This window comes from Pyrgilauda ruficollis, unplaced genomic scaffold, assembly GCF_017590135.1.
Source record: "Pyrgilauda ruficollis isolate IOZ18807 unplaced genomic scaffold, ASM1759013v1 scaffold6, whole genome shotgun sequence".
NCBI lineage: Eukaryota > Metazoa > Chordata > Aves > Passeriformes > Passeridae > Pyrgilauda > Pyrgilauda ruficollis.
Genome location: NW_024527710.1, coordinates 5,380,959 through 5,401,638, shown reverse-complemented (window position 1 = coordinate 5,401,638; position 20,680 = coordinate 5,380,959). Strand labels below are relative to the sequence as shown.

General features: G+C 43.1%; 1 protein-coding gene across 1 annotated transcript; it reads right to left on the bottom strand.

Annotated features, from left to right (window-relative positions):
• Positions 1-546: 546 nt before the first annotated feature.
• Positions 547-20,273, bottom strand: MCOLN2 (mucolipin TRP cation channel 2). The gene is made up of 13 exons (XM_041483166.1): positions 20,211-20,273; positions 16,614-16,776; positions 14,769-14,942; positions 10,811-10,955; positions 10,193-10,280; positions 9,969-10,065; positions 9,410-9,509; positions 7,741-7,994; positions 6,326-6,427; positions 6,074-6,196; positions 3,459-3,665; positions 2,214-2,329; positions 547-950 (listed from the first exon to the last, which is right to left on the bottom strand). Exons 1-13 carry the CDS (start codon positions 20,258-20,260, stop codon positions 914-916), a joined length of 1,656 nt encoding a protein of 551 aa, XP_041339100.1. The 5' UTR covers positions 20,261-20,273; the 3' UTR covers positions 547-913.
• Between the last annotated feature and the right edge of the window lie 407 nt (positions 20,274-20,680).

The following is a 20,680-nucleotide window of genomic DNA, read 5'->3' as shown; positions in this document are numbered from 1 at the left end:
ATATTTTCTTCCAATTAACATGTGCTTGAAATAGAAGTAAAATTCCATGGCACTGGTTTTGCCTGAATTTGTCCTCTGAGTTATGACAATACAACAGTATAATACTCACCAAAAAAAAAAAAAAAAAAAAAAAAAAAGAAAAAAAAATCTTTCCAGGAGCCTTCAGTTAATGCTTACCATGAAAGTTTCCAACCCTGTAAAGAAGTATTTAATTATAGCTAAAGCAGTAAGTTGAACTTGGACACAGTGTAAATCAATATTGTGGGTATAACAGAAAAGACAGCCAAAAAGGATAATAAACTGCTTTTTAGTAAAGCTGTTAAAGAAAAGACTGTGACTTATAAGTAGTTTGTGTAAAAATTATATACAAGAGGGAAAACAACAGTTACTTTCCACTTTTGTGCAGCTTTTCTACGTAAATTTAATTCAAATAAATTAAATGTGCCAAGTAGAAATGACAGGCTGAATGCATCAAGTTAAGTGATAAATTCCTCCCTTCATGACTTCTTTTTATTTAATACTTTTAAACACAGGATTTTTTTTTAATTATTTTTGTATCATTCTTTTTCTTATTAACAACAACAGTTGATTCAAGGCCATTTTCCTTTCTCCTCAATGTCATTAGCAAACAGAGCTTCCACAGACAATGCTCAAGGATCAGTTTTCTCTAACATGACAGAACTTGAGGCAAGAATACAGAATTCTTCACAGCTCTTCTCCAGACACAGCTGCTGGGTCTCCTGTTGTCAGCCACATCAATACCTTTCTTGCCCCAAAACCTTAATTAGCTAAGACAAGTCTGTTCATGAGGCAGATCCAGATGGCAGGTTCCACTGCAATTTGGAGAATTATCCTTCTCCATACCACTATGCTTTCTTTGCATATATCAGTAGTGAATTTCAATGTGCAGCCATCAATTAATAAGTATCAAGTTGTCATCACTCTGTTGTCTGCAAAGAAAAAAATTCACAATTCTCCAATCAGCAAGAAATGCAACAAGGAAGTATCTACCCGTATGAGCTCAGTTTTGATCCTTTGTTCTCTGCTTACCCATTTCCAGACAAAACTCCTACTCCTGCACTGGACAATGATGCAAAACCTGCTACAGTAGCAAAAGCTCTAGATCTTCACTCCAACCACCAGCCTTGTGCCCTCAGTACTGCGCAGCATATCATGGTCTATATTTATTATGCTCAATAATAATTTTGCTCACATAAATCTCTTATTCTGCACAGTGATTTGCAGGTGAAACCTGAAGCTGGGCCTGGCTGGAATTCTTGTTAACTGGTTGGTTTTCATGTGCCCCCAGCAGCCACTGGGGATACCTGCCCATCATCATCTCACATGTTCCTTTCTTGGCTATGGGGTCCCCTTCTGCCAGGGTACACCAAAAGTATAAAAATGTACTTCACAAAAGCATCAGTATATAAGCAGACAACTATCCTCCTGCTAAAAGGGGATTTGTTACACCAGTTGTGATTAAGTGTTCCCATTTTGGTCTGCTCATTCTCCCATAGCCTGGCTTCCTTGCACAGCGCCCACAACCATTCTGTGCACAGGAATGGATCATCCTGGACTGTCTAGGGACAGTGACAAGGTCCCTCCTGTCTCTAACAGGGCTTCAGAGGTGTTATGTTGCCTCAGAAACAGAATTCAAAGCAGACCAGCAAGCACCAGATGAGACATTTGTCTCTCACCACCGCCTTAAAAAGGACCACTGCCACAATGCCAACAGGAAGATTTTTACCAGTGTGTTTCCAATATTCTGGCAGATGGTGTTCAAACAGCTTGCCTCAGACACAGCACAGTTTCGGGATTAAGCACCAACCTCTGGCTGAATCACCCTCTCACTTTCTACTACTCCAAGCTTAGCAAAGCTTTTTAGAAACAGACAGCTTGAAGCAAAGACTTGGTTTGCTCCAGAACCCTTGGTAGTTTCCTGCTATACTCCTCCACAGTCCTCTCATCAGCTTCTGCATAGCAGTTTTCATAAGAGTCTAACAGTTAAAACAAGTTTAAGCTGAAAACTGCTGCCTTTGCATCATCAGCTGACTAAAGATCTAACATGAAGTAAAGTACAGGAGGAACAACAGCATCCAAATATCAACAGGCTGAATTCTGAATACTCCAGCATTCGTGGAGCAGCATTTTCCAGTGAGAAGGTAGCTGCTGTACTTCTCAGGAAAACACTCATTAAAAAACACCCTACTGACCTCCTGCAGCAGCAGATGAGCGGAAAAGTTGTTCTGTCTTTTCTGTAGCCAGCGCTGCTATGGTCTTTTAGAAATTCATGTAAATCTGTTGCTGGAAAACCACTTTGTTGGTATTTCTGAAAGGAAAAGCATTTCATTTACAACACATGAGAAGTTGCTGGGCATGAAACATTCTAAAAGTTCCTCTAGAGCATGGCAGTTAAACAGATTATTTGGTTCAATAATTCAATATTGCTGTAGGAAGGAAAGACCCCATTCCCATCCTAGAAACACTACATAGCTTGCTTTGTTCCAACAATATAAGTGACAGAAAATTCACATTGCTCACAGATTCTCTTATGTTTTGTTTGCTGCCCATAAGGCCAAGCGAGTGACCTCAGGCCATAATGGTATTGATTCTCCCTTGTTCAGTGAGCTGCTGTGCTCACTGCAAGTGTCCTGGGCTCCCTTTCCCTAAAACCTCTAATTCTGGATGTGAAGGGTTCAGTGTGACTATTCAATATTGCCATGCTGAAGAAATGCTATGAAAAAATACAAGTTCAGCATACTGAAACAGCTCCCAGCTGATCCATGTAAAATGCTCAGGGGGAAGAGTCACTAAAACACCATTTTGCAGATCAGACCATCCAGTAGACTAAGAAGCACAGACAATTAAGCTATATTTCCAGGTGCTTCAAGAGCAAAACTCTTGCTTGGTCTGGAAGTTGTAGTTCATGTCAGACCAGCCTTGTTTTGCTGGCCTGTGTGTGACACCAAGACAAGAACGAGATGAGAGCTGAAGGGTGTGATCCACATTGCCCTCCCACTGGTCACTGAGCCTACCAGCAGCACAGAGGGCAGAGAGCATCTGAGGTCAAGAACAGAAGGTAATTACTGAAAACTGAGGTTCACTTTCAGACAGTCCATACTGGAAATGGATGGCACAATTTTAACTTGAACGAGAAGTAGTGCGCCTCTCAGAAGACATTTTCTTTTAACCACACATTTCTAAGCAGCACATTAAGGAGGCCTGGACACCTACATGACTTTAGAGTTATCTGCTTGAACCTTTCAAAACTCCTGCCAAAGGCACGTCTCTGAGACATTAGCAAACCCAGCCACCCTTCCAATTTTGCCACAGACTAAATGAAAAGATTTTCATAATCTCATCACACATCAGAAGCAATAGTAGATGGTATGGTGTTGAGCAATTAACAAGAATGAATACAAAACTGAAGTGTAGCAGAAAACTACTAAATGCTTTACCTTTATGGTGTCATAGGAGTCAGTAATGAGTGCAATAAAAAGGCTGAGGATCATGTATATAAACAGACTAATGAAGGAGTACAGATATAACCGGCTGAACATCCACACCAGGGAACTCTTCTCTTGGATTTGAGCAAATGTGGCAAACATATCATCACCATTGACCAAAGAAAACAGACATTCAGCCACTGTGTTCAGATCTTCAAACTAGAAAAGGAGTACAAATTATTAGCAGAATGTGAAGATCAATCAAGACTCAAAGATTGAGTTTTACTCAAAGCAGAGAAAAAAGCCAACTCAGGCAATTAAATGCTACCACCCTTCCCTGTACATTCAGGCCAAAATATGCATCAGTAATAGAAACATGTAGAAATACCATCTTGACTACGCATGATGTGTTGAGATAAGACATAAGAATATTTATTATCAAGAAATAAAACTTGTGATGCTCAACAGGCAGAACAGTAAATAATTGACCACCACAGAAAGCTACTGAATTATAAGCAATTCTGGACCTGCAGAAAAGTGTCATTCCATTTCCCAAAGCACGGCTGAAGTGATTTCACAGAATCTATACAGTGGTAGTATGCTGGGAACACAATCCACATTCTCTGGCTTCCCAGCTCAGCAGCATTACTGGAGTGTGGGTAATAAATCAATACTGTGTAAGGGGCTGAAGTCAGCACATAGCCTTCAGAACTCAAATGGTCCAAACTGAATTAACAATCTGTCACTCTGTGAGCTGTGAATACAAGCTATAGTTGTATTATGAAGCTACCGGAGCACACCCTGTACAAAAATCATGGTTTAATTGCAAGGGCAGTCTCTTAAACTCCAAACTCCATTTCCCCAAACTGGAATGGGTCCTGAAGCTACCAGGTAAGCCCACTTCCCATTTTGCTCTGCCCTTCCAAGTAACTGGATTTCTTAACTATAATTTATTGGACAATATGAATTAATAGCCACATTAAAACATTGTGCATTATCAATGAACTAACACAATTGTGGCCCTACAATGAAAACAAGATGTCAAGAGGTATATGCTTGTAAGGAGAATTTATTGGTGCACAGGAACAGCAGGTCTGGTTTACACCTATGGCTTATTTTATTATTTTTTTTTAATTGAATTTTAAAGCCATTGTGAAACTCAGCAGTACATTATCCAGGAAGAAAGGAGGCATGGCACACATAACACAGAGAGAGACCTGCTGAGGACTGCTCACCTGGAAGCCCCTGGACTGACACAGCACAAAATGCAGGATACCCACTCCCTCTCTCTGACTGTAGTAGAGGGTGTATTTCTATATTTGTGAGCATAAGGAGCTCTCCAGTGATTCTGCACATCGGGGAAGACTCTTCCCATCTCTTCCAGGATGGCTCAGTGGCTGGAGAGCCCCTGGGAGCCAGCCCAGGGCTGGCCTGCCTTGCACAGTGCCACATTGCCTTCCTGTGGGACACTGGGGAACTGGCAGGAATGGGAATCCTGCCCAGCTCCAGCTGCTTTCCTTGACATTGATACACGATATTTAGGCAAGAGGTAACATTGTCATAGATACGCATGTTGCTGACTGTCCTTCCTTTGGCTCAGATAACATACTTGTGGCAGGGAAGTTACAACAGTAATTACGCTGTGCCTTAAAATGTTATAAACAATTGAGCCTGTAGCGTGGCAAAAGATCCCACTGCATCCAGCATTCCCCAGAGAAATGTATTGTCATCAGCTGGGAATGTGCAGGCTGAACGCTTGCACTGCCCAAAGGAGAGAATCACAGTAAGCTGGAGCAGTGCAAGCTCTGGGGGCAGAGCAAGCTGCAAAAGCACTGCAACATGTCTGTCACACACACTGTGTGCACCCAGAGACCAAGAATGAGAAATCAGACATTTGTTAGTCATTAATGGGCATTCAGAATTTGCCACGACAGGAATCTGCTCTGTTCAAACTGTCACACTGAGCATCTGCCAAGGGGAAAAGCAAACAAGCTTTAGGGTTGTTTTGGCTTGTGTTCTACAGTATACAAAGCCTTACTCCTGCACCCAGGTTTCAGACAAGACATACCAGGCACACACTTTGATACAAACCTTAAGAAAACAAACAAACAAACCCACAACACACCCCCACACAGGAAGCAAAGCAAACAAGACAAGCATTCATCCATCCCTTTATGAGTCACAATTTAGGAGCTGAAGTTACATGGCACGGGGAAGATTTGGAAAAACAAGGCCAGAGCCAGAGATTTTTTTTAAAGAAAAAAAAAAAGTTCCATCGAACTATTTAGTGCCTCTTTAACCCAGCTGAAGTGGGATTGCCAGAAGAGGGCAGAAGAGACAGACCAATGCACGTGGCCTGGGCAAAGCATCCCCTCACCACAAACAGCCTGGTGCTGGAGATCACCCTGACTTCGAGCACACAGTAAAAGCAAGAGTAGTTATTTTGTTAAAAGGAGCAGGTAGAAGGAGGTACAGATGGAATGAGAAACACTCCCATGTTCACATTACAGCTTTTAAACAGACATTTTCATTTAAGACACATTTCGCTTGGTTTGGCTAGGAGCTACATACACACACACAGATATTCCCGTCATTACACCACAAAAGGAGGGATACTGCTGATGTACCTTCTCATGATAAGGTCCCAGGACAATCCAACCACAGAAAGTATAGCCAAGATAGATCATCCCAGCACAACAACAAAACCGCAGCACTTTCGGCAACGATGCCTGCATAGTCAAAATGAGCACCTACAAGTCAGAGCAGAGCAAAGAAGGGGAAAAAGCAAAAAAAGAATTAGAGAGAGAGCTGGAAAAAAGTGACATGTATATATACATATATATATGCTTTAATTTTTAGACATTTGATTCTCTCCTTACATTGTAGGTTTGAAAATATCCCAGGTATCGGATGACTCCAACCCAGACAAACAAAGTTGATGTTCCAAGTAAAATGCTGCAGACATCATAACTTGTGAGGTTCTGAGGGATCCAAACAGAGCAGGTGGTCAAGTTACAAAGCAGTAGATATGTCTGCTTGACTGCTATTCAAGTTCCAGCAGTTCAAACAAACAAAGCAGGGCAGCCTAATACAGAAAGCCTGTTGCAACATCACAAAAATCAGATCAATGTGAACTGCAGTTATTTACTGAGATCATCCAAACACAACAGTGCTGCAGATGGATATGCTGATATTCTTGAAATTTTGCATGGAGTGCAAAGTCTGGAAGAAAAACGTCCTTAGTTTGGTTACAACACAGTTTCAAAATTAGATTGGATAACTCAAAATTTTTGTTTAAAAAGAGGGTTACTATTTGCTGTTAGGCAAAGAAGCTCTCGTTCACTATTTAAAAAACATGAGCCATCATTTAAACAGAAAGTGACCCTTGGGACTACAGCCCTTTCCATGCTTACATGCATTTAAATCTCTGAACAGGTTCTCTGCCAGCAGATCAGAACCTGAGCATTGTTTTATTACAGATTTTACTACAACCAAATCTACCGGCACTTTACTTTAGAAGGCTAGAGCTGGTTGCAGTAAGTACAAGAGAGACATCTAGCTCAAGTTTTCCTGCTCTCAATCCCCACCTCAGCCTGCAGCCAGTGACTCCCAAGTGCTTCCTCTGAAGGCCACTCTGGGATCTGCCCTTTGAGCCTCAGTGCACATGAAGCAGGAGCAGCACACCACCTACTCTGCTTTTCCCAGAATACAAAGTTTTGTGAACACATGAATTGTTGACACACATCTATTGAAGATTTAAAAAAAAAATTGAAAAAAGCCAAAAAACCAACCCCAAAAGCCTCCTGAAGAGCTGCCAGCTGGACAAAGCACATTGATTTCAGCAAGTCCAGGCAGGGAGGTCAAGGATGAGCAGGTCACACTGTCTGTGCCTCTGCTTGCCAGGAAAGCAAGCTGTGACAATCCCTCAAGCCATCAAGAGCCCTGCTTCATTCAAGGGGAGGACTCGTGGTTTCCCAGTCCTGCACATGCTGCTTCTTACAGAACAAAAACTCAAATTGTTGGGTCTTCCTGTTAGGAACTGTCCACCCACATACCAGGAATTAGGGGTCTTAGCACTGTGGAAATAAGATGTTTAAATGGCTTACATGGTCTCACTGAAAGACTCTGGGGAAGAGTGAATGAAAGTAGTTATTAGATAAACTAGGAAATGGACTGAAATAAGCAAACAGATGACTATTGACTATTATGGCTCACTTCCACCTGTCCCCAAATTAAAGCACATTACACATGGTTGTAGCAAGATTAGTATTTTAGCTAAGTATGAAATTCTTACCTTGGCTTTTATTTCCATTTTTAGGATTGACCCAATGATTGTCATCACATCACTGATAATTACCAGGACATACCACCCGTTCAGGAACTCCAGGCGGTCAGCATAGCAGACGCGGCGCTTGTATTTCTCCAGGAAGAAATTCACAAATCTCTGTTGACAAGCATTTAGATGTTTAGCTACAGGTCGCCTTGGATGAAAAATGTGGCAATGTTCAAGTTCCATACAACAGTATTCACTGGAATAGTAGTTTAAAACTAAATCTCAATAGCAACAGAACTAAATAGGAAAAAAACTAAGACGGATTTAGGCCAGTGAAAATGAACTTTCCACAGAACACTTGATTTCATAACCCATTCCCACTAACCTGACCATGGCCTGTTATCTCCTTTACTATAAGTGCTGTCCTCCTCTAACAGAGCAAGGCCACCCAACTAAAGAAGGGAAAAAGCACTCAAATGCAGCTACAGGGCAAGAGCTCTCATTTCCAATAGAGCAAACAATATCACCTCTATGCCCAGCACAGCCCATCTGCTTTCACTTGCTCTTTTTGCTCAGGAATAAATGTGAAGTGCCTATTCCTGAGAGCAGTTTGACAATGCCTCTGTTGAATCATGTCCTCTTGACTCTTGGTCTTGTTTCCAAGCTACAAAAAGGATATATTGAGCTAGATAAACAAGTATTTGTTTTCATATCCTACCAACCGTGGACTCTTCTAACTCTCATCAGCCACATGCTTACAAAAATCAACAAAACAAAATTTTAATTGTTGCAATAGCCCTTCAGCTCACCTTTATTACTGAATTATGCATGCTCCCTCAGCTGGTAATTAGACACAAAATAAACTACTCAGGAACAGGTAGTTGAAAGAAATCACCGGACAGAGATGCGAGCCAAGGCACTTTGAGGTTATTCAGAATATTCTATAAATTACCACTTCAATATCAGTACAACATGGCAGTATCAGAGAAAAGCTGGCTTTGCTGAGGCAAAAGGCAGGCCACTTGTCCTATTTAATAATCAAGATACTATATAGCACACTCAAAAATATTGTTCCATCACAGTCCTTTACAGCAAGTCACCACATGGGAGAAGCAGTGGCATAGTCTGTCACAGCTGCTGTTTCTTTAAGGGTCCTTTAGTGCACATTCCTGAGCTGTCAGACCAAGCCTTGACACTGGAAATACATGGCAGATGCCAGCCTTTGTTCATACTTTTTGCCAGCAGTGGCAAAAAAAAAGCCAACACAAAACCCAAACTTTCAGAAATAGTACGCTTCAATCAGTTAGAAGAAAAATAAATTGAAAGCTGTAGGAGGCTTCAGTTGGAAATTTATCCAGTGTTAGTGGATTAAATTGAGTTATCTCAGAGCAGCACAACAATTAAAAATCTATGGAAGAAACATTCACCCTCCTTGCAGGTGGAGCTCACTGCTAACACACACTGGCATGCAGAGATGATCACGTCAACTCACAACACCCTCACAAAAGGAATTATTTCCTAGCTCCTGAACAGCAAGAGGTAATGAATTGCTTTAGGCAAGTTGCATTGTCTTACAGGCAGGGGGATGAACAGGCTGGGGAATGTCTTGCTGGGCAGACTGCTACAGAGCAGGGAAAGCAAAGGGAGACCCATAACTGCTGTTCTGCAAACACACATGCACCATACTTACCTGAGTTAAATATGTGCCAGTCTTTGCATTCCTGAATGTCGGTGTCACTATCAAAATAGACCTTGATTTTTCCACTGTGGGCTCTATTATTGAAAGTTATCTGAAAATACAGAGCTACATCAGGAACAGTAGTAAGTCTGCATTCCAGAAAAATTAATCCTGCTAAGTGCCTTGGACACAGCATGCATTAATACTGTTGATCAGATAGGCTTTAAGAAAGTTGCCCCCATAAATGATGGTGCAGGCATAATTTGAGTAGATCACATCTATTGCCTAATGAGCAGTATTCCAAGAGGCCAAACTTCACACTCAGTCTTTAGATGAGGAACAATTCCTTATCCCTCTCTCAGGTTATGAGGTTACCAACTGGAATATGTTACAAAGCAACATTGTCCCATGGCAACAGCACTTCAGCAGCCTTTGGGAAGGAGGGGAAAGAGCCAGCACATACTCAGCTGTGCTTCTCCTGCAGGCCAGATGTGAGGATGACACCTACACCTTAGCCTAAGCTCTCCTTGCATATTCAGGGTTGGAAGTGCCACAGCCCATTTTCACTTACAGTGTTTTGAAATGCATAGCAGTCAGGCAATTCACGAGCATGGATTGTCTGAAGAGCAATGCCTTTCAGCTTGAAGGAGATTTCAACCTGTATAAGCCTGGATATTTGAAAAATTGCACAAAGATATTTAAATATCACAGAATATCACACTGCACAAATCAGAATCCACCACATGAATATAAGAGAACAAGTCAGAATAATTTTTAAAAACTCCATCACTTTACCTGTAAAATTCAAGATTGAAAAAAGAAGAGTTCAGCTTCAGTTCAACCTTCTTACCAGTTAGTTCCTTTGGCTTTAAAAGGATACATTCTGGAAAGACAAGAGGAAAATATGTTATAAAAACTTCACATTGAAAATAGCATTAAACTGAGATGATTAGTGTGTATAGCAAGTCCTAATCAGGCAAAACATTAATTTTGAGAAAAGCTATTCAGAAGCCCAGCTAGTGGGGTCAGAAGCAGGTTTGTGTACCAGCTTGTGAGCAGCCAGGACTCAGCTGTGAGAGGCAGTAAGGGCACCCACCCATGGAAGGTGCAGACTGACCAGCATCCAGAATTCCCTGTTTGAACCTCCTGCACAGAGGGGGAACAGGTGTGTTTAACAAAAAGAACAACAAAACACCACCTCAGCATCAACTGCAAAGATTTGTAGGTAGTTGAAGAGAGCCTCTTATAATCACAGCTGTCTTTTCTAGACAGGTGCTAAAAACCAAGAGGGAAATAGGCAAGAAGTATGCTAATGTTCCTGTGATTGCTACACAAAAAGCTATTGGTTTTAAGCTTTAGAACTAGGATTCAAGTACACCACAGCACAACATTTTAAGTGCAACAGTACTGTACCTGTTTCAGTAGAAACATCTATGCTCAGTGTATCATTGGAAGGAAGCATTGTGCCTCTCTTGTACTGCTGTTTACAGATTTTTAGACCTGATTCTTCATGCTCATAACCAAGTGTCCCCAGGGATATGTTCTTTAAGTGCCTGTACTAGTTTAAAAATAAAAACAGAAGTAGAAGTTAGAGAAAGTAATTTTTTTTTTGCACTAGAAAGCAAATTGAAACCTCAAAGTTATATGTAACAATACAGGCTTTTGAATGAAAAATCTTTCACATAAAAGCTTCCCAGTCAATTTACAGACAAGAGGGCTGCTGGCCACTAATTAGCAGTGATCAGCATCCTGGTGACACAGTGGCGAGGAGCCCTGTGCCTACTGGGCTGGCTGCAGATGGTCACCCACGCCACCCACATGTCAGAGAGCTGCTCATTAGATGCCTGCAGAGACCTCAGGGCAGTATTGCTGCTAGCCACACACCCCCAGGGGTAGCTTCACCTATGAAGTGACAGTTTTCACACCACCTGAAACTCAGTCGTTGTACACGTGGTCCAAGTCATGGTTCCTATCAAATCCATGTCAAGACCACACCCAAAGCAGCTCCCTGTGTGAATATAGAAGAGGGAAGCCATGCATTCACTGCATAATCAGCAACCAGGGAACAGAGCTTGAGCAGCCTCCAAAAGTAACTTAACCTGCATGCTTTACACAAGCACAGAAGCAGCTGAGAACATGCCAGTGAGAAAGGTACGTTCTTTTTCCACTTACTCCAAATATAGCACAAGTCACCTTCTTCATTTGCAAAATACTCTTGAAAACAAGGACTAACAGTGGAAGCAAATGAAGCTGTGCCAAACCAAGCATTGTCCAAACATGGATCAGCCCTGAGCAACACCAAGAGCTACATTCCAGCCCAGTCCTCTCCAGGCTTGCTTCCCACAGAGCCTTGGTGCCTACTGGAAGCAAAATACACCCTGTGGATCCCTGGAGTCACACCTTCCACTCCTGCACAAGTGAGGCAAGCCCCCAGGGCACTTCTGGTGGCCCTTGGCTCCTCAACAGCTGATCAACGGACCAACCATGAAGGACAGGAGATCAATGGACCAGCCATGAAGGACAGGAGATCAATGGACCAACCACGAAGGACAGGAGATCACTGACTGACCATGAAGGACAGGAGATCAATGGACCAGCCATGAAGGACAGGAGATCACTGACTGACCATGAAGGACAGGAGATCGCTGACTGACCATGAAGGACAGGAGATCAACGGACTAGCCATGAAGGACAGGAGATCAACGGACCAGCCATGAAGGACAGGAGATCAATGGACCAACCATGAAGGCAGCTGCCTGCCAGCTCAGTTTCCCAAGAGCTAACACTGTCCAAGAGAAGCCAGACAGAGCCATGGCCTTTTGGGGAAGAAGGTAGGAACACACAGCAATTCCTTAGTTTTTATCATTACCTGTCCTAACAAAAGGACTCAGGGCAGCGTACAGCAGTGGTCTGCTCCCAAGAAAGCATTTAGCTCTCTTGGAGGCCTGAAGTAAATAAACATGGGAAATCAGGCAAGGTTTCTCATTACTTAAAAATTTGTTCAACTGGCTTTGACAAAGATTAGTCCCTTTTCCCGTTTAACATGGATTTTTTTATCATGCATCATTCATTGTCATCCTATTTCCCCCTTCCTATGGGCATTGTGGCCACTAGCCCATCTCACCAGTGACATCCCACCAGCCACCAAGAACCACACACTGCATGCCCAGGAGTGGAACTGCAACAGGAACTGCCACACTGGTATGCAAAGCTCTGCCTTGCAGTGCCACTTCGAGGACACCGTTCAGACAGCCAGGAGCAAAGCACGGCCTCCTCACCCTGCCAGCATCTGAGCTCAGAGCAAGCCAAGGAAGCCACATCTGACTAAGGCAGGTCAAGTGAGTGGAAACAGCAGTTAGTCACAGCTCCTCATCCCACTGAGGACATCTCCAGAGCACTGCCTGCAGCAGCTGCTGCCCCAGCCACGTGTGCTCTCAGGCTCTGCCCTCCTGACAGACAGCACGAGGTGCTGGGCTACCCACACACCACTTCCAAACAACACCACAAAACAATAAAAGCAACATTCCTGCTTATAAATTTCCAAACAGCCTCAGAGCAGGCAGCAGAATATCCTGGCCTTACAGCCACAGGGCAGAGCACAAGAGTAACAACTTCACACAGCTTTGTGTGAAGCAAATAGCTGCAGTTGCTATTACACTTGTTATAATAATATAAATTTTAAATTTGTATTAGAAACTTTGTAAAAGGAACTCTAGCTTGAACCCAGTAGAGAAGCAAGGGAAACCTGTGTACTCTTCCAAGTGTAAATGTATGTTTGGGCTTTAATGTTGGTGGTCTGTTTGGGGTTTTTTTCCAAAGTGTTAGAATATCCCCAGTGGTATATTACACAAAGGCTAAAATTCAGTTTTTACAACTCCAGCTTTGCTGTGCACAATTACTGTTTCCTGTAATGTCATTTCCTTCTGCTTTACCCATCCAAGCATGCATTTCAAAAACACAAACCAGAACACCAAATCCCATGTCCTCTAGCTGCCCATCTCAAAATTTAAAAAAAAAAAAAAAAAAAAAGCTTTGCTTTTAGCTTGGGAGTCATCTAGATTGCCTCTTCCCACAAGGCACCCTCTAAAGACAGACAAAAAAAGGCAACAATAGTCAATGTTCACCTGAAAGCATGCTTTTTGAATTCTTACATGCAATATAAAAGTCTCAGGAATGGCACAGGACACTAAAGAACCCAGATTTCACAATTTAAATCTCCTTAAAGGATATGACTATATTTATTCCACACAGACATTGTATGAAGAGACCTTTTTCTGATGCCTGGCTCATTCTTGAGGATATAAAGCTATTATTTCTCTACTGTCTTGTATCTGGAATTCACCTCAGCCTTAGTGCCTACAAAAGAAGGAAAGTGAAACAAAGCAAGCAAGGAAGGAAAATAAATTAAAAAGAAAGCATGGCTTATTGCAGGAACAGTAGCAATATGGAGAGTTCAAAGAAAGACAGAGAAAACTACTTCACCATTCATTTCAAATGGCAGTAATGAGAGTCTTGGGTCTTGTCCAGCACTTTTGGCATGCTGCTGGCTCTGCTGCAGCTTACAGGAGAGCCCAGGAGAGCAGCAAGCCCCCACGAGGGGCTGATTGAGAGGGGTTTGGCCCTTCACAGCCCTGAAACTCTCAGATGCTGCTGGGCACAGCTGCACTGGCAACACTGCTTTAATCCAGGTGCCAGAGCTCATGTGCCAAGGCCAGTGAAAATGAAAGGTGGTTTAAAGCCGCTTTTTATTCATCCTGTGTTAGTAATTTCCGGGTTTATCATCATTCCCAACACAACACACACTTCATATCCCAGAGTCTTTCATCTCGGGATTTCCAAATGTATTAATACTAAATACAAAAACTTTTACAGAATTTTCACCCTAGATTTACTCACTTTTCTCTGACAATTATAAAGGGACTCTTTTAAAATATCATCCCTAATCAGAGTGAATGCCTCTACACTCCTAACTACCATATTCCCCATTTTGAGGCCTCAAGCCCTCACCACAAAGCTCTCAGTTCAGGAGAGCTGTTAAGGACACATTGTTTTAAAGCATGCATAGGTATATTCAGGCTCATAGGGCTTCAAAGTAAGACCTAAACTGAGGTTCCAGTCCATGCAAGATGAAAAATTTTCAAATTTTCTGGATTTTGGTATTAAGAACTACCTGAGTAAAATTCTGGTTTGGATTCATCTCCAAGAGATGAAAACTCAGCTACAACACAAACTTGAGGAAATCCCCTTTTCACTGATTCAGTGAAACACCAAACTGAAATCCAAAAATGGAAACAGAAAATCAGAAACTTAGCAGACGTTTATAGCTGTAGCTTCAGCTTTAACACAGTTATCAACACATACTCACACCTACCTGATTAATAACATAAAAAATGCTATCATAAGCATCCTGTTGTGTATATATACTGCAGCTGTAGTCGTCTTCATCAGCTCCAGAATAGCCCTTCAGGAATAGGTGTTTAAAAGCAACAATGTTTTCCTCTTTGAATGAGACCACCAGCTGGTTACTCAAACCAAAAAAAACAAGCTGACAAGAGAAAAAAAAAATGGATTTGAATTTTCAACAGTGGTCAAGCAGCAGCACTTTGGAAACAGCTTTAAATTACAATAAGTACAAACCAGACAGGTGCCTGTTGCTGTAAGTCTGGCAGGAGCAGAGCACCCTTTAACCAATGGCATTACCAAAGATTACCAAACCAAGGATATCACATGCAGGGCAAATGAAACAGAATCTAACTGCAGCACCTGAACAGACAGCTCCACCACTTGCAGCTTTTACATATCGTGGACCAACAACTCCAACTGGGATTTGCAAAAACCTTTGTGGAGGATGCAAATGGAGACAAGCTAAAACAGCACAACTTGCTGCCCCTGAAATGCTCTGCTTTGCAATGGACAAATCCCTGCACCTTTCCTACCTCGGGCATGGCACAGGATTAGAGCAATAGAAAGCCTCACCTGCCTGACCCAGGTGCTGCCTAAGGAGGATATAACAAGCAGGAACAGCAAACAGCAGACTTACTACTAAACACTTGTGTTCCTCTGCTATTTGGATGGCCCCATTTCCACCACTACCACCAAGGAAAACATAAATAGAGCCTAGAAACTGCTTGGTTTTCCACAAGAGCTTCTTCATAGGCACAGTAGGAGGAGGACACCCCCAAGCCCCAGCCATGTGCCTGACAGCTGAGCAAAACCAAGGGCTTACAAGAACAGTCTCAAGGAGCAGTCCAGAAAAATCTTGTGGCCTTTGAAAACCAAGCAGCAGAGCACCCCTTCTGCTCACAAAGGACAGTGGGAGACTGGGGCAGCAGACAGAAAAATCACATGTTCAGTGATACCCCCAAAAATGGAAGGCAGCGGGTTAGGACAGATGGCAGTACTCAACCTCTCCAGAGACATGTAAAGTTTAGACATGTGAGGTCTTTAAAGGAAGAGTAACAACCCAGCATGTATATTTAGCTGCTCTTGCAAGCTGTCAGATATCAGTCTTGCATTTCAAAGGCTCAGAAAAAGTAATTTCTACCTATGTGTGTGTCCCATTTTGCTTTCCTCCACATGCAGTCCCTGTTAGAGGACTGTACCACAACCAAATGCACTGTGATACCAGTGCAGTTCACAAACACCCTCTTCTTTGCCTCCACGAAGTATCTCAAACAGTACATGACTTTTCTAATGCATTGTCTGACGACAGAAGCAAGAGGCACATCCAGTTCCTGCAGCCCAGCCATCCCATCATCATCAGAAACCATAGCAGCTTCACATTGAATGTGGACACCTTAATTTTCTGATTAGATATCAAGAAATAGCACTTTTGAAATAGTCCAGTGAAACTGTAATCTAAGAATGTCACAGTACTGTGACAACAAGCCTGAAGACAGTGCTGAATTTCATGGGAAGAGTAACTTGCTTTAAAGTATGTCAAAAATGGCAAAATTTTGACATAACACTTTAAAGCAAATTACTGCCCTAAAAAAATACTTTAAAGCAATGACTGCCCTAAAAATCTCCAGGAGGCTTTTATAACATACGTTATTCTTCCCCCTTGAAACACCTTTCATAGTATTTTTTTTTCTTTATGGACTGAAGTGGGAGGTTGAAGCCAGTAACAAGTACCCAGGGTTGGCAAAGGCCCAGAAGCACAGACCTGCTTCTCTTGTACATCATTGCTACCCTAAGAGTAAAACCAGAGGATTACCTGTGTCGTAACCATAAGTATCTTCAAAATCTGCAAAGCCAGTTTCCATGGTATCTGACGTCTTGCTCTGTATTTTTCACATGGGTTCATGAAGTAAAACTTCAAATCCTCTTTCAAAGTTGTCTCTTTTAGATCTAAATCTGACTGAGTCATCATGTTTCTGCTACAAAAAACATATTAATTAGAAACCAAGAGAACATTTTGGCAGAAAATTTCCTCATTGCAGTATCACCTCAGATCACCACACGACATAAAAGGTCCAAAATAGTTTTGGGGTTACCTTATGGAAATGTAAAAATATTTTCCTGTGATCACATCATTAAAAATCATTCAAACACATCTGATCATTAAAACACACCATTTAGACAAATAATAAATAGGCATTAAATAAGAGGGTCTGTAATAGAAAGAAATGTAGACTTGCTATTGCTCCCTTAAAAATCTATCTGAAACAAAGAGGGACCAATGTTAACATATTTGTCTGAATAACCCAAATTCTAGCAGAAGAAAAAGGTGTCTCAAAGATTAAACCAGAGCAGGCTTTACACACACTTCTCTTATGAACATGCAGCTTCAAGGGCTAAATTCATAGGCATTTATTTATTTAAATACCTGGGCATTCAAAAATCAGAGGACTAAGTACAGAGGACTGTAATTGTGTTTTAAATCACCTTAAGTTTCTCCTTTTCAACTGAATGGGACATTGAAACAACTTTACCCATCTCCTAATAATTTTAACCCTGTTTGCCAGTGTCATAATTTTTCGGAACTTTCCTACTTCACACATAGATCAGATCACAACTTGTAATTTTTTTTCTCTCTTTACAGGTTAAGAGTATCATATCTGACACCAGGTGATTATCAGTCCCATTGACAATTTGGAATGTTGTTCTCAATGCTCTGAATTTTATAAAGGATTACATTTTGTCTGAGGCTCAAAACCGAATGCATCGATTCCAAGTTTTCAGATACTTGGAATACTTTTTCATTTTTACTTTTTCTGTCCTCACCTGTCTGAAGTGCACAGATATTTAAGCTCAAACTGTAGATCACAAAGGACACTTGATTTGTTAGAACCAGCTGTCCCACAAGAAGAGAAATTTCAGTTAAAGAAGAACAGTAAAGCTGACACTGTGGTGTTTCCTCAGAAGAGGAAGTGAAAACAACAAAAAAATCTATTTTAATATTAAAAGCTCAAAAGTTATCTTTCCTACCCAGCCTTAAATCAATCTTTCATGAAGATGATGAGAGGCAGAATGACTTTGGTTTTTGAAGCAGATGTCCCACAAGAAGAGAAATTTCAGTTAAAGAAGAACAGTAAAGCTGACACTGTGGTGTTTCCTCAGAAGAGGAAGTGAAAACAACAAAAAAATCTATTTTAATATTAAAAGCTCAAAAGTTATCTTTCCTACCCAGCCTTAAATCAATCTTTCATGAAGATGATGAGAGGTTTTTGAAGCAGGAAAAACATGGCCAGTTTCCAAGAAAAAGAAACTGTGGGCACCATCCCTATTTAAACATATAATAAAAACATTCCGGACTAGCTTTAGTAACATCTAAGATGCAAGAACTTTGAAAGGTGCAAACACACCTGGCAGAAGCGCATGTGCTAGTTACAGCTGTGAGCACTGGTTAGGGACACAGGGACACACACGCTCCCGTCCTGCACTGACACCAGACACGGCTGCTCCTGCACCAGCCTCCCTCCAGCAGGCAGAGCGTGGGCACACAGTGAGCAAGAGCTAACCCACAGTGAAAGGGACAGGAGGAGGTGGGAAAGAAAGAGGAAACAGGGTTAAGCCAAATCTGGTCACATTTTAAAGCATGAAGGCATGACACAAGAACCTCTCCAAGACTTCAGCAAGACCCTTCCTTAAGCTTCCAGTAAAAGCATATCAGAAGTGACAAATCTTTAAAAATAAAAAAACCAAACAAACACAGGCAAAAACCCTCACAAATCAAACAGCAAACTTTATAACAAGAAGTTTTTTTAAATATTCAAATACATAGCAGGAAATTTGTCAAAGAAAGCAGCACTTTTTTTTTTTTTTTTTGCTTAAGAGATCAAAGATTCAAGCCTGTATCACTGCTGAACTTTGTCTTCCAATTAAAAAAACCAGTCATTCTCTGGTGTAGTATTTAAGAAAGAATTCATTTTTAAACAGGTGAAACAGGTAACAGGACAACAGGTGAAACAGATCAACTGGTTTTGAATTCATTCATTTCTAGGACAGACTAAAAATTACATCCAAACAGACCACATTAAATCAGCAGAACTAGAACCTCCAACCAAAGCACTGAAAGTTTAAAAGCTCCAAGAGACTACCAGTGATTTACCATATTTAAAACAAACCAGCTAATTCTACCCCACGGTCATTAGCCTAATAATCTAAACCTAATTGAAGCAAAGTACCCAGCGCAGGGCAGAGCAATGAAGCAATTAAGTTCTGACACAGTGGTGTAATTAACACCACTTAATGGGTTTCCATTGCGTCTTCTGTGAAGCACTGACACAATCAAATTTTCGGCGAATGAAGACTAACTGCACAATGCATGGTGAGGTGCACATCCAGGTGTCTCGTATATTACAACTGGTACTAACTCAGCTCTAGCAGCTGCACTGCCGTAACCAACACTTCACTGCTGTAGCTGGCAGCACGGTCTGTTGTAGCATTTTAGAGCTCAACATTCCACTCAAGAAAGAGGTTTCAACAGTAAGGACTACAATTTACAGCGACCTACTCATGAAATACACTTGTAGTAGTTAGCTCTTCACCCAGCAGAAAAAGCAGAAAAATTGAACCAAGTGGCTAAAGTGCGCTCAGCAAGAGAGCAGTCACTTTCTTTAATGAGTAACTCACTAGTGTAGCGACACTAACAGCGTCCATCAGAGCTCCGTATCAGCGACATTTATCTGCTTGAGCTCTGTATCTTGGAGAGGTATTAACGAGAACCCTGGGGTCCTAAGGGGGCAAGAAGGAGAGAAAAAAAAAAAACCACAAAACCAAAAACGGGAAAAAAGCCATCACTGAGTTGAGCTCTACGTGTCAGTCTGGGGAACCCCAGCTTCACTTTCCCGATCTGTACTAAGCTCAGCACCCTGCCAGAGGACGGCACCGCTTCACTCTTCTCAGAAACGTCGGGGAAAGCCCTCCCGTTCAGGGCTCCCACCGTCACCCCCCGCTCGGCTGCCGCGGGAGGAGCGGCCGCAGCCGGGCCCGCACGGAGCGCTGCGCTGCGGGCGGAGGGCAGGACCTACCTGTGCGGCAGCCGAGACACGCGTGTGCCACGCCGGCCCGAGAGGGACACGCGTGTGCCGCGCCCGCCCGAGAGGGACACGCGTGTGCCGCGCCAGCCCCCAACGCGTGTGCCGCGCCCGCCGCCCACCTGTGTCCGGCGGCGGCAGCGCCCTCCCGAGCGGCTCCCCGCCGTCCCCGTGCCCCCGGCGCTATCGCGGCCCCGGCCGGAGGATGGGACAGCCCGGCCCGGCCCGGCCCGCTGGCGAAGCAGCGCCCTGACCCCGCTGCCCTCCGGGCGGGCTGGCCCGAGGGCTCGGCACCGCGCCCACCCCGGCTCAGCCCGGCCCGCTTCCCTCACCCGCTGGCGGCGGCCCGCCCGCCGGGGAGGGACTTGAGGGGGATCTCCATGGGCCGCGGGACTCGGCGGAGCAGCCCCGGCCCCGCAGCCTGCCCCACCGCCTTTATGGGCCCGGCGGAGGAGGGCGCCCGCCGCCCACGTGCCCTGCGGGCCCCGCTGCCCCGGCCCCGAGCGCGGCTCTGCCTGCCAGTGAGGCTCGCTGCTCTCGGGCACATGGCCCGCGCGGGGCTGGTGTGACTCTTGGGGATGTCCTGTGCAGGGCTGGGAGTTGGACTGGATCATCCTGGTGGGTCCCCTCCAACTCAGCATAATCTCTGATTCTGTCATAACAGGAGTTACCTTACTGCCAACTAGTAGTTGTAGACACGGCGATAGCATGCAGGGAAGACTGAAGGTGAGATTAGCTACTACAGAGGTGGTTGTCTTGCAGGTCAAGAGGTATTTAGTTCCTCCGAGGATGTGGTTTAATG